Source organism: Pteropus alecto, unplaced genomic scaffold (assembly GCF_000325575.1).
Source record: "Pteropus alecto unplaced genomic scaffold, ASM32557v1 scaffold131, whole genome shotgun sequence".
NCBI classification, from domain to species: Eukaryota; Metazoa; Chordata; class Mammalia; order Chiroptera; family Pteropodidae; genus Pteropus; species Pteropus alecto.
In genome coordinates, this window is record NW_006434709.1 from 19,218,518 (window position 1) to 19,230,310 (window position 11,793).

The following is an 11,793-nucleotide window of genomic DNA, read 5'->3' on the forward strand; positions in this document are numbered from 1 at the left end:
ACCGCTCTCCCCCGCAGCGTGTGCAGGCTTTATTGCTTCAGCAGTTGGAACTTGCCCCGCCCCCCGAGAGTGCCTCTGCACACCTCAGTCTGACAAACTGAACAAGCCAGCCCCCAGTGGTCCCCTCGAGGGAGCGTGCACACACACAGAGAAGAGGGAGGCCAGACAACGCCACCAACATCAGGAGCACCTGGACCAGGGAGAAACTTCCATGTCCCACTTGGCCACCAGGGACCTACCCCTTCTTCAGGTTTGTCACATAAGCGCTCTGGAGGGCGGCTTCCAGGAAGTAGGTGAGCTCATAGTCAACCGGGTGAGAACCTTTCAAATGCCGTGATGTGGTGTAATTTGTGATCTGGGAAAGGGAACACAGAGAGAGCCACTGTTTCAAAGTTCTGAGGCTGAGGGTCTGAGGCGACGGTCAGCCCAGGCCCAGGCAGCCCCATGACCACCCCAAGTCCCCAGCCACCCCACTGGCACATGGTGCAATTCTCAGACCAAATCCAACCGAACTCACTTTCATTTAAAACATGTCTATAGTACCTTGTCCTCATCCGAATGCTGGATGCCCACAACAGCCCTACCAAGCTGGTTTTGTCTGCATTTTATAGATGAGGAAACTGAGGCTCAGAAGTGCCTAAAGTCACAAAGCTGGCATGTGCCCCGACCTCAAACTCAAGTCTGGCCAGCTACAGATCCCAGCTATCTCTACTACTTATTGGTTCATTCATTCGACAAACAATTGAGTGCCTACTATGTGCCTGGCACCACCTTGTCCCTGTCATATAACCATGGAACATCAGAGTAGCCCAAGGGCACGGACCCCTGGTTTCAGGAGAAGCTGAGGAACAATTATATGACTAACTGAGCTATCCTAAAGCCTCAGCTTTAAGAGGGCCACCCAGCCCCACCAAAACTGGCCTGCCTTTACAATGCCACAAAAAAAATTGATGAGCCATCCACCTTATTTTTCAGAAATCAAAGATATAAGAGATGTTCTCAGATGCTCAGAGGTTGGGGCTGCATCTTAGGAGGGACGCACAGCATTTCTGCCTCCCTTGACCTGAGCTACCCAGCTATCGGGTCCCATTTGTCTGTCCACTGCCACTTGGTATTAATTCCAGCCCTGGGCCATATGACAAGTCATCACCTTAATCCCCCTTTTAAAAGTCCAAAGCCTAGGCTTCTGGCTGAATGAAAGACTTTGTCATAAAAGTTTCCTCCAAACCCCATGCAATGCAAATATGAAGAGCTCCTAAAACACTGCTGTTTAGAGAGACCCACACAACAGGTCAGCTCAACCTGTCAAGTCTCCATGGGGACTTCTGCCAGGGGACACGCTTGTGTCCTGTTTCTGCTGAGCCCCTCAGCCACTGCTCCTTTCCTCCTGAAGTCCAATCAGGGACGCTAGGGCAGTGACTCTCAACAGGAGGGTGATTTCAACCTCCAGGGACATTTGGCAGTATCTGCAGATACCTTATCACATTGGGGAGGAGGGGGTGAAGCTGATGGCATCTAGTGGGTAGAGGCCGGAAATGCTGTTCAACATTTTACAAAACACAGAGCAGCCCCATGACAAAGAATCGCCGGGCCCCAAATGTCAGTAGTGCTGAGGGTGAGACATGCCACTCTATAAGAACTGGCCTGGCCTGAGGAGGCATCGTCCAAAAAGACCCCTCAGGTGCCAGGTTGACATTTTGGCATTTGCCAAAGTAGGTGAGGTCCAAGTGCCTCCTGCGCTCTAAGTCTCTCGGCTCATAACCACCTTCTCCCTCAGGATGACAACCCTAATCTACTCGCCGTGGCGCTTGCCATCGGACATCCGTTGAACAACTGCCAGACAGAATGCCTAAGCGCCACCCCGCGTCCTCCCCCAGGAGGGGTCAGAGCCGCATTCCCAGGGTCCAAATCCTGCCGATGCCACTTGTTAGCTGTCTGAACCCCGAGAAGCTATTTAATGCCTCACTTGTGAAATGGGAATTACAACAGTACCTATTCCAGCCAGTGGTGTGAGGGTTAGATTAGAAAATACCCGTGAAGCACTCAGAGATGTGCCTGACACAAAAGCAGGGTCTCGGGAACTGTTAGCTGTAACTGTGATGAATGTCGCTGCTCGTTCTCCCACCAATAGCCCCAGAGCCCCCAGAAGGGAAGAACTGGGACAACGTCACAGCATGCTAACACCTGCGACTACGGTCCTGCAGACAGTTCGTACAAGCCCCACAAGGGAAACTGGGAGATGAAGAGGCCTGAAAACTTCCAGACTCCCGCTGGCTCCCTGGCAGCCTCTGAAAAATAGGAGAATGGGCCCCAGACCTCAGCTTCCCTAGAGGATCCAATAGGAAGCTTCTGGGGGAACCTCAGAACCAGGAAGCTTGACTGCAAGGACCAGCCTGACTGTACCTGCTCCAATCTCATCTACTAAACAGAGATGAATAGAATACCTACTTCAGAGTTGCTGTGAGGAGTACACAAGTTAGCAGACACAAACAGAGGTATCAACTTGGTCATGCAAGCCAAGCTCACCAAGGAGGTTCCTGGCCTCTCACGGACGGAGTGGACTCATCGATTTACTAAAACTATTTCCTGGCAGTAAAGAGTCTCACGTTAACAGAATCAGTAAACTATAAATTTTCCAGCTGATGAGGCAGAGTGTCTTTGGAGGGGTGCAGGGTGCCTTTATAAATTTGTACAAGGCTGACCCATAAGCTTAGTGGGGGGCGTAGATGTAGGCGCTCAACAGAGAGCAGCTGTGAACATGGTGCTGTAATTCCCAGCTCACCTTCTCCAATTCCTGCAGAAACACCTGAGCGATCCACGAGGCCCTCTCAAAGCAGGTGATCACTTCCTCCTCCCTCTCAGTCAGGCGGTGGCGGGAAGCAATGGAGTTGGGTAGGCGTTCCAGGGAGAGGCCTGCAGAAGGAGAGCACCTCAGACCTGCCCTGCTCAGGCTGCGCCCCCTGACTCCAGGCCCTTCCCATGGGCCTAGGGTGGGCTCGTCCGAGGACACTGATGCTCTGGAGCAGCCAGTGGGAGGCGGAGGTCCGAGGAGGGGAAGGAGGAGACTAAAGAGGAGGCTAAGCAATGGTGGTATTAGCAGCAGCTGGGGGCAAGCAGTAGGCAAACAGCAGGCACCCCTGCCCCACATGGGAAGGCACACTGCGGCCCCCATGTCCAGCTCCTGCCTATCCTAACAGGTCAGCTGCTCCAGGAACCATTCCTGACCCTTCTTCCAGTTGCTAGAAGAAAACATCCACCCCGCCGGCCACTCACCAGTTTCACATCGTAGAGGGGTTATTTATGCTTAGCTCTTCTCTCCCCCAGTACCTAAAGCCTCATGTGGGCAAAATGTGCATCTTTTTGGACAACCACAATCACTAGCATACAGAAGATGCTCGAATTACACAGCATGTTACAGGCATCCATCCTATGAAACCAGTTTCCACTTTGCCTGAATTATCTGCACTCAGGTCTTATCTGCCTAGAAGGAATGGGGATCTGCTGTTTTTGCCTCCCTGGCATTCACTTCCTCTTCTTTCGGCAACGGGCACCTCATTTTCCCTTTGAGCACCCCTCCCGCAGTCTCAGCCCATGTGGTTCAGAGGCTGATGAGCCCACTCCACCTCCGGGGCAGCACAGGAGTCAGGCTGACCCAACAGGAGAGCCACAGTCTGTGGCTAAGGAGGAGCACACTGTCCGATGCCGGCAGAGAAAGAACTAATCCCAGAAGTTGTACTCTTTTCACTGGGCTTGGTAAGCTGGTAAGAGGTCAGCCTGAAAGTGTTAGGGAAAAGCCTTCGAATGAAGCCACACAACGTGAATGCAAGTAACACCCCTGAACTGTACACCTGACAGTGGTTAAGATGGTAAATTTTATATGTTCTTTACCATAATTAATTTTTTAAAAATTAAAATAAAAGCAGATCTCTAAAGCCAAACAAAAGCAAAAAAACCCAAAAACAAACCAACAAACAAAACTATAAGAAGCCAAGAAGGGAAAACATTGTTATACTTCTACTAAGTGGATGTTGTAAAGGAAAACAACTATATTTGTGTCAGTTTTTTTTTTTAAGACAGAAAAAAGACTGAATAAACTCTTAGTCATGAAACAAAAAAATGAAGTCTACACAGAGTAAAGATGAGACATGATGGAAAAGGGCATTCTTAAGGACACTACTTGAGCACCTTGCCTGAAGCTCTACTCCCTGAAACTGTCCAGTACATATGCCAATAAACCCTCCCACCACCGTGTTTTGGGGGGTTATAGTCAGTTTAAATTGAGTTTGTTACTTTCAACTCATGCAGACCTGACTGGAGGGTGCTGTCCAGGACTGTCAGTTCCCAAGGGCAGAATCCAGGTCTCTCATCTCTGTGCCCCACACAGTACCTGCCACGTACTGGGCGCTCAAGACGAACTGGCTGGAAGAACTGTAAGAATAGAATACTCGACTCTCTCCTGCCCGACATCCCCAATATCCAACTGATAACCAAGCCCTTAAGATGTCAAACCTGCCCCCCACCCCGCTTCTTTTACTATCTTATTTCAGGCTATCTCTTGAGTGGACGACCACATCAGCCTCCTAGCTGGCCTCCCTGCCTCCGGTCTCACTCTAATCCATGCTGCACATGGCTCCCAGGGCGACCCTTCTAAACCTCTATCACTTACAACCCTCCAGGGTGCCCACTGCTATAGAGTAAAATCCAAACTCCTGATGCTCCACACCAGGCCCTCCAAGATCCATCCCTGTCACCTCTCCAGCCTTGTCTCTTACCACATGCTATCGATTGAATGATTGTGTCCCCCCAAATTTCAGATGTTGGAAACTTAATGCCCAATGTGATGGTCCTAGAGGTGGGGTCTTTGGGAGGTGATTAAGACATGAGGTGGAGCCCTCGCAAATGGGATTAGTGCCCTTATAAAAGAGACCCCTGAGAGCTCCCTCACTCCTTCCACCATGTGAGCATGGTGAGAAGCTGGAAGCCTACAACCTGGAAGAGGGCGATCACCAGAACCAGACCATGCTGCTGCACCGACCTTGGACTTCCAGCCTCCAGGACTGTGGGAAATAAATGTCTGTTGTATATAAGCCACCAATCTGTGGTACTTTGTTACAGTAGCCTGAGCTAAGACACCATGACCACCACACCAACAATCATTCTCTTCTCCCAACAGCTGAACATGTTCAAGTTGCTCCTGCTGCCTAGAGTGCACCTCTCCCCCAGTTTACCCCAAATTACTGCTCCCCTTCTGCTCCACTGAGTGCTGACTCCTTTACAGAGCCCCTCCTGACGAACCCTGGTACAATTAACCATTTCTTTACATATTCTTGCCTGACCATTTCTTGTGCTTATTTGTTCACACATTTGCTCACCCAGACTGTAGGTTCCTTAAAGGCCGTTAACCTTATAGTGGTCACCTTTCCACAACCTGGCACATAGTAGGCACTCAGCAAGCACTGGCTGGCTGGCTGAAAAAACAGCAAGCCTGATCGTGTCGGACAAAGTACGAGTGCTCTGCCAATACAAGGTGAGGAATTACTGTTTTCTTGGCTGCATCCCAACTCAAACGGATTCAGTGACCTTGCCCTCTGCCAGTCTGTGGTGTGAACAGGTCCGAAGGTCGGGGTGCCTTGGCCTGCAGGGAGGCAGGCATAGAATGCAAAGGCCCTTGCTCAATACAGAGACTCAGTTACCCAGGTCGCTGAGTGTTAACATGCCAAATGACTCACGACCATTTTGGCTCCTCACTGGGGAGGACTAGAGGGGGAGAAGAAATAGAGGGAGCTCTGGAGGAGACTCAGGAAGAAGGCAAGAGAAAGCAGGCCCCACTGCTCACTGCCAGTGCTGGCCTAGCCCCCGCTCCCCAGATAGGTGGACTGTCCACATGCAAGAAGATGGAACAAACAAACGCAGTGTTCAGAGGCCTAGCCTGGGAGACCAACTGCAGATGGCAGGAGGACGCCGCCAACTCCAGAAGACATAGCGTGGACCTGTTTTAATATGGCTGCCCTGTGGCACCTCCCTCCCCCACAAGGAGATGTGCTGCTGGCTGGGTTTCCTCCTGCCCCACTTCTGGGCCCCAAACGGGGATGATGCCAGCTGCCTGGCAGGTTCAGGCTGCCAGTCCCAAGCCTCAGCATGGGTGGGCACTGCAAAGGGGGGAATAAGTCTGTCTGTGGGGCCTTCACTTCTGCTGTGTTTCATTTGTTCCTCCCACTCCCAGCAGAGGCCTCTCTATCATGCTTCCTCAAGAATTCTAAATTCCATCCTCTGAAAGCTTACAACAAAACCACCTCCACTCTGAAACCTTCTTAAGCCTCCCAAACCCCAACCAGCAGAATGTTCTAGCTACATCTCCCGAGTCTGCCTTTGCCCTACACATGGTCACCATCCACTCTGCCCATTTCTGACTGATCTTTGTATCCAGCGAGAGCTGGGCCTGGTGCTGAGTGAGTGGATGGATGCAAAGATGAATCAATACATTCACTCATGCTGGATATACAGCCCAGTGGGTTTTTCCCTCTCCAACTAAATAACGGTCCTTGCAGAATTCATAAACAAATTATATGTTTATACAATAGAATATTACTCAGAAATAAACAAAAGGACAAACTCCTGATACACATACGACATGGGTGAATCTCTCAGAAATTATATTATGTAGAAGAAGTCAAACGTTGAAAAGGACATGCTATATTTTTCAGTTATATGATATTCAAAAAAGGGCAAAATTCATCTGTATTAATAGAAACCAATCAATCATTGGATGTGGGGGTAGGAGAGAGGATTAATTGGGAAAAGGCCCAAGGGAACTTTCTGGGGTGATGGAAATGTCCTTTGTCTTTACTGGGGTGTCGATTACATGGGTATTTACACTTTTTCAACTCATCAAATTATACACTTAAGATTTGTAGATATAATGCCTTTTTTAAGAGAAGCTGTTATGATTCTGGAAAACTAAAAGATCAAAGCAGAGGGGCTGCGATTATTGAGGTGGTCCTCAATAAAATAATTTCCAAAATACAGAAGACAAAAAAATTCCTGGAGCTGGCAGTGGCTTTTCCTAATCATTGTCACAGTTCAGTCGCCCATTTCGGCCCATAAAAAGGGGCTTCTTTACATTCTGTTTGCTCTTTGATTTATAAGAAGGTCCATTTTCCTGTCCATAAACATCTGATTGGAAACCTCCTGGGGACTCTAACACTTGGTTCCCCTTCACCCTCTGCCCTTGAGCGTTTCAGCACAAGAGGCCAGACCACAACACTAGATCCAGATGGAGACTGGCTGCTCCTGAGCCGGGCCCTCAAAGGAGGGCCTTCGTGGTCGTAATGCAGCCTTGTCCATCAGGCAGGAAGCCAGGGCCGCCTCACGATTCTCACTGGTGAAAACACCCAGTCCTACAAGCTAAGAAAGGGCCTCTTTTCAAGAGGATTGCTTGCTTTTTCTTTAACTCCAAACTTTCGGTTTGGAGGCAAACTGATCCTGGCACAGCCTGTGGCTGAACACCCAAGCTGGTCCCAGCCTCTTCAGTCTGAGGTGACTCATCACATCCCAGACAGCTGCCCTTCCAAGAAGCCCCACCCTGGGAGCCCTGGGCCCTGGATGCAGAGGTGGAGAGCACACCACTTCCTCTGCAATGGAAGTTTCCAGATGGGTGGGCCCCCTCGCTCCTGCCTACCCAGCTGGTCCAGGAGCACAGGGCACCCAGAGAGGGCTAACTAAGCCCAGAGTCTGAGAATTGTGGGTTGGGGATGGGGGTGGGGTGATGAGGTAGAAATGCAAGTCACTGCTTCAGCCCTCAGGGAGGAAGCCTCGAGGCCAGAGAGGGAAGAACCCTCGTGAATCACACACAAAAGCGGGCAACTGTGGAAATGTAAAATGGTACAGCCACTGTGGAAAACAGCCTGGCGGTTCCTCAAAAATTTAAAAATAGAAGTACCATATGATCCAGCAAATCCACTTCCAGGTACATACCCAAAAGAACTGAAAGGAAGGTCTAGAAGACGTTATGTGTACGCCCAGGTGCATAGCAGCATTATTCATAACAGCCAAAAGGTAGAAGCAACCCAGTGTCCATTGGTGGATGAATGGATAAACAAAATGTGGTACATGCATACACTGGAATATTATCCAGCCTTAAAAAAAGAAGGAAATCCTGCCCTATGTGACAACATGGATGAATCTTAAAGTACATTATGCTAAGTGAAATAAGCCAGTCACAAAAAGACAAATACTCCACGATTCTTTTTTCTATGAGGTACCTAAAAGAGTCAAACTCATAGAGACAGAAAGTAGAATGGTGGTTGCCAGGGGCTGGAGGAGGGGCAAATGGGGGGTTATTTAAGGGTACAGTTTCAGTTTTGCAAGATGAAGAGTTCTGGAGATTGGTTGCACCACAATGCATGTACTTAACACTATCGAGTTGCACGCTTAAAAATGGTTAAGCTGCTAAATTTCATGTTCTGTGTATTTTACCATTGAAAACTTTTTTTAAAAAGTAGGCAATCTGACTCCTTGTATCAAAGTCTCCAAAGAGTACATACCCATTACAGCCTTGTTTATCATGGGGGAAGAAAAATGAGATTTAACATACAAGTCCAATAACAGGAAACAAGTTTGCTACAGTACAATAGATTCTTACAGTAAAATGCTATGAAGCCACTTTAAGTAGTGACATAGATGGGTACTGGAAACCGGTTCATAAAAATATTAATATGTTTTCATGAATTTATTTTTGTTTAAAAAAAACCCCACATATAAACCTATAGGAAAAAAGTCTGGAAGAATATACTTCAAAATGTTTACAGAGATCTAAGTTCCCTCAAACAGAAAATGGTATTACATCCAAGCAATGCCTACTTCATAGGGTGGTGGTGGAAATTAGCTGGTATTATAAAGAACAGAACATATGCTCTCACAAAACATTTTCAGGGGACGGTCACAATGACCACTTAGGCAGGGGTTTAGCCCTTCCCCTAGAACGACAAAGAGAAATCTGATTCAGGGAGAGGAGAGTCCTGCAGACACTGCTCAGCTAAAAGTGGCAGAGTCTAGATGTGATCCAGGTCTTCTGGCTTCAAAACTGTCAGTTCTCCTGGCCCAGATTCCAGGTGCCATTCCTGAGCCTCCAGGAGTATCCAAATCTCAGGCTTCTTCCTGGCCAGCCCATGGTGGTTCATCTTTCCCATGTGTAACCGATGGCTGAGTGACAGCTGACCACCCAGGTGTCGGAGCTGGTTTCTCAAGTGCACTCCTCAAAGCCCTGTCTGTACTCCACACCCCCACTGACTACTCTCTGCGATGGCCTCCAGCAACAGAGAGCACTGCCAGGAGATGCAGGGAGAACACACCAACGTCTTGCCCTCCAGCCCCATGGTGCTCCTCCAGAGATTCTGCTTATCATCTTGCCCTGTTTTGTATCCCGCGGCCCAGGAAGGCACTCAACAAAGGCTTGGTGCGCACGCAATTAACCCACCCACCTTTTTTGCAAGATGCCCCAATAGTGGCCTGCTCGTTCCTCTCAAACCAGAAGCCAGACTCTCACTCTGTGGACCACAGTCTGGGGCGAGGGCAGCAGTACCAAAAGCGCTGACTCACTCGCCTGCAAGGCAAATAGCCTATGCCCCTTTGAGAAGGAAACCAAAATAAACAGCTGATTCTTGCCATACCAGGACTTAAAAAAACCCAAACCGTATCTGTCACCATATCCTGACCTAGGAGCAGCCTGGTGTTCTTTCTTCTAATTTTAAAAGTTTTAAAAAGCCACAAAAATCCCAGGTGAGAGCAGAATAGCTGGGGTTGCATTGGCCAAAAGAGAACAGAAAAAGAGAAAAAAAAAATCTTGAGGAGTAAGAAGGTAAGAATTTGCAGATCATAATTCTCACAGCTGCTTAACGATTTTTACATTTTTACTTCTCATGGCACCTTCACAATTTAGCACCTCACTGCAGTATTTCGGGTGACCGGGCCCTTTTGCTCCATAGCCGGGCCAGTCTTCTACAGGTGAGCCAGTGGGCAAGCCTGCCCAGAGCATGCTTGGTGACCTCCTTGGTACTGGGCTGTGAATGAGGGGAGAAAGGGGGTTGCTGAGACTGAAACACAGGGCAGAATTGGTTTTCAGGGGGCCCAGAGCCCACTTTCGGGGCCACAACAAGCCCCAAATTAGGCACCGAGGACTAAGGTCTGTAGAGCTCACAGCTGGAGAAATGCGGGTCACCCTCCACATTGCTACCACGCTGCGCTAGTGCCAGAGAAATGGAAGTGACATAGGAAGGGTTGAGGAGAGAAGGCTTTCATCACGGAACAGCTCTCTGGAGGTGGATAATGGTACCGGGGCTTTTGGGGGAGGAACTGGGAAAGACTTGAGATGTCAAAAGTAAAGGCCCTAAAGCATTCTGCACACCCATCAAAGCTGGGAATATCCCTTAGGGCTTAGACCAACAGAGAAGAGGACAGAGTGTCATCTTGGATCCGTAAAGGCTTAACCCTAGGGTCTAGGGCTCAGAGCCCCCTGCTCCAAACAGATCCAGACACAGTGTTAACCAACAGCTGGGCCCGGTTTTAGGGGAAACAGGCTATGCCACGCAAGGCACGATGGGGCTATCTGGGGCCAAAGTTCTAGAACACCAGCATAAAGGGACATCCTGAGCCTTACTGCCAGGTTCTCAATGCTCTCTCATTTCCCACTCCCTCCCATATGTACCCCCTCTTAGCTCCAAGAAGTTGTGAGTACATCCCTCCTTCAAACAAGCCACCTCCAATTCCCTTTGGACTTTACCTGGAAGGCACCTCTCCTGCTCATCTGCAGATGATTCCTCCTTAAATTCAGGCTCACCTCTCAGCTCACCTGAGAGGGCTCCACAACTAGGAACAGAGTGGTTCAATCAAACAACTACTCCTTGGGCATAAGGGATGAGCATAAAAGCCAGAGTCAAAGGAAGCCAAGTTCAAATGCTGAGCCAGTCACTACTGGTATCACCTGAGGCCAGTTCTGCCTGAACTCTGGGGTTCTGGCCTCCGAAACTTTCACCTGCTTGGTAAGAGCATCCTGATTTTCCTTTGAGAAACCATTCCTCCAACTTGGTCCACAAGATGCAGGTGGGGAAATCCCACCCCTGGCACCAACCCAGCAATCTAGGTGCTGGTCACTGTAACAGGTTCCAGGGTGGGCATGAGACCAAGCCAGGTCAATGAGAATGGTCCCTAAGGCACTCCCTCTCTCTGAGGTTGTGAGTGCTATGCTGCAGGACCATGCAAACCTGGAGCTGCTGAGAAAGACCTCAACCCTGGATCCAGCTGTGCCTGATGCCACCTATCCCAATGACTTGCTGGTTACGTGGGTCCATAAATTTCCAGTCCCTCCTCCTTTTGGTTGCTTTCCAGCTAGCTGAAGCTGCATTTTTGTCATTACAACTATTAGTTTTGTTATACAGAAATTGACCCCAGAAGCGTGATGTCAGAGGGGACAATTCCTGAAGTATGAGACGTGCTCAGGTATGGGAGTGAGGATTTTGCCATCTCGCAGCTAAGAAACGGAAATCCCAGATATATAGCAACAGCCTATATTGTCTTGAGGTGACACCTTGTGCTGTGGAGGCTGGTGCTTTTTAGGGCATCTGGTAGGACATTCTAGGATATTAGCCTATGTTGGATACTTTTTGGGGCTCAGAGTAAGGCCCACAGAAGGGGGTGAGCTTCACCCCCGGCAGCCCCTCTGAACAATACAGCTTTGTTAAGGGTCCATTTTTGTCTGTGTACAACAACTCAAGGTGGCTGAGAGTCAAGTCAGATAAT

General features: G+C 49.1%; 1 protein-coding gene across 3 annotated transcripts in view; it reads right to left on the reverse strand.

Moving 5' to 3' along the window:
• TTC7A (tetratricopeptide repeat domain 7A) overlaps nucleotides 1-11,793 on the reverse strand; it is a 111,666-nt gene that overhangs the window by 80,505 nt on the left and 19,368 nt on the right. For all 3 annotated transcript variants that reach the window (XM_025045222.1, XM_006909621.3, XM_025045221.1), the window contains exons 4-5: nucleotides 2,783-2,913; nucleotides 240-355 (exon numbers count right to left, since the gene is read on the reverse strand). In XM_025045222.1, the coding sequence (XP_024900990.1) occupies nucleotides 240-355; nucleotides 2,783-2,913 (247 nt within the window). The remainder of the gene's footprint in view (nucleotides 1-239; nucleotides 356-2,782; nucleotides 2,914-11,793) is intronic.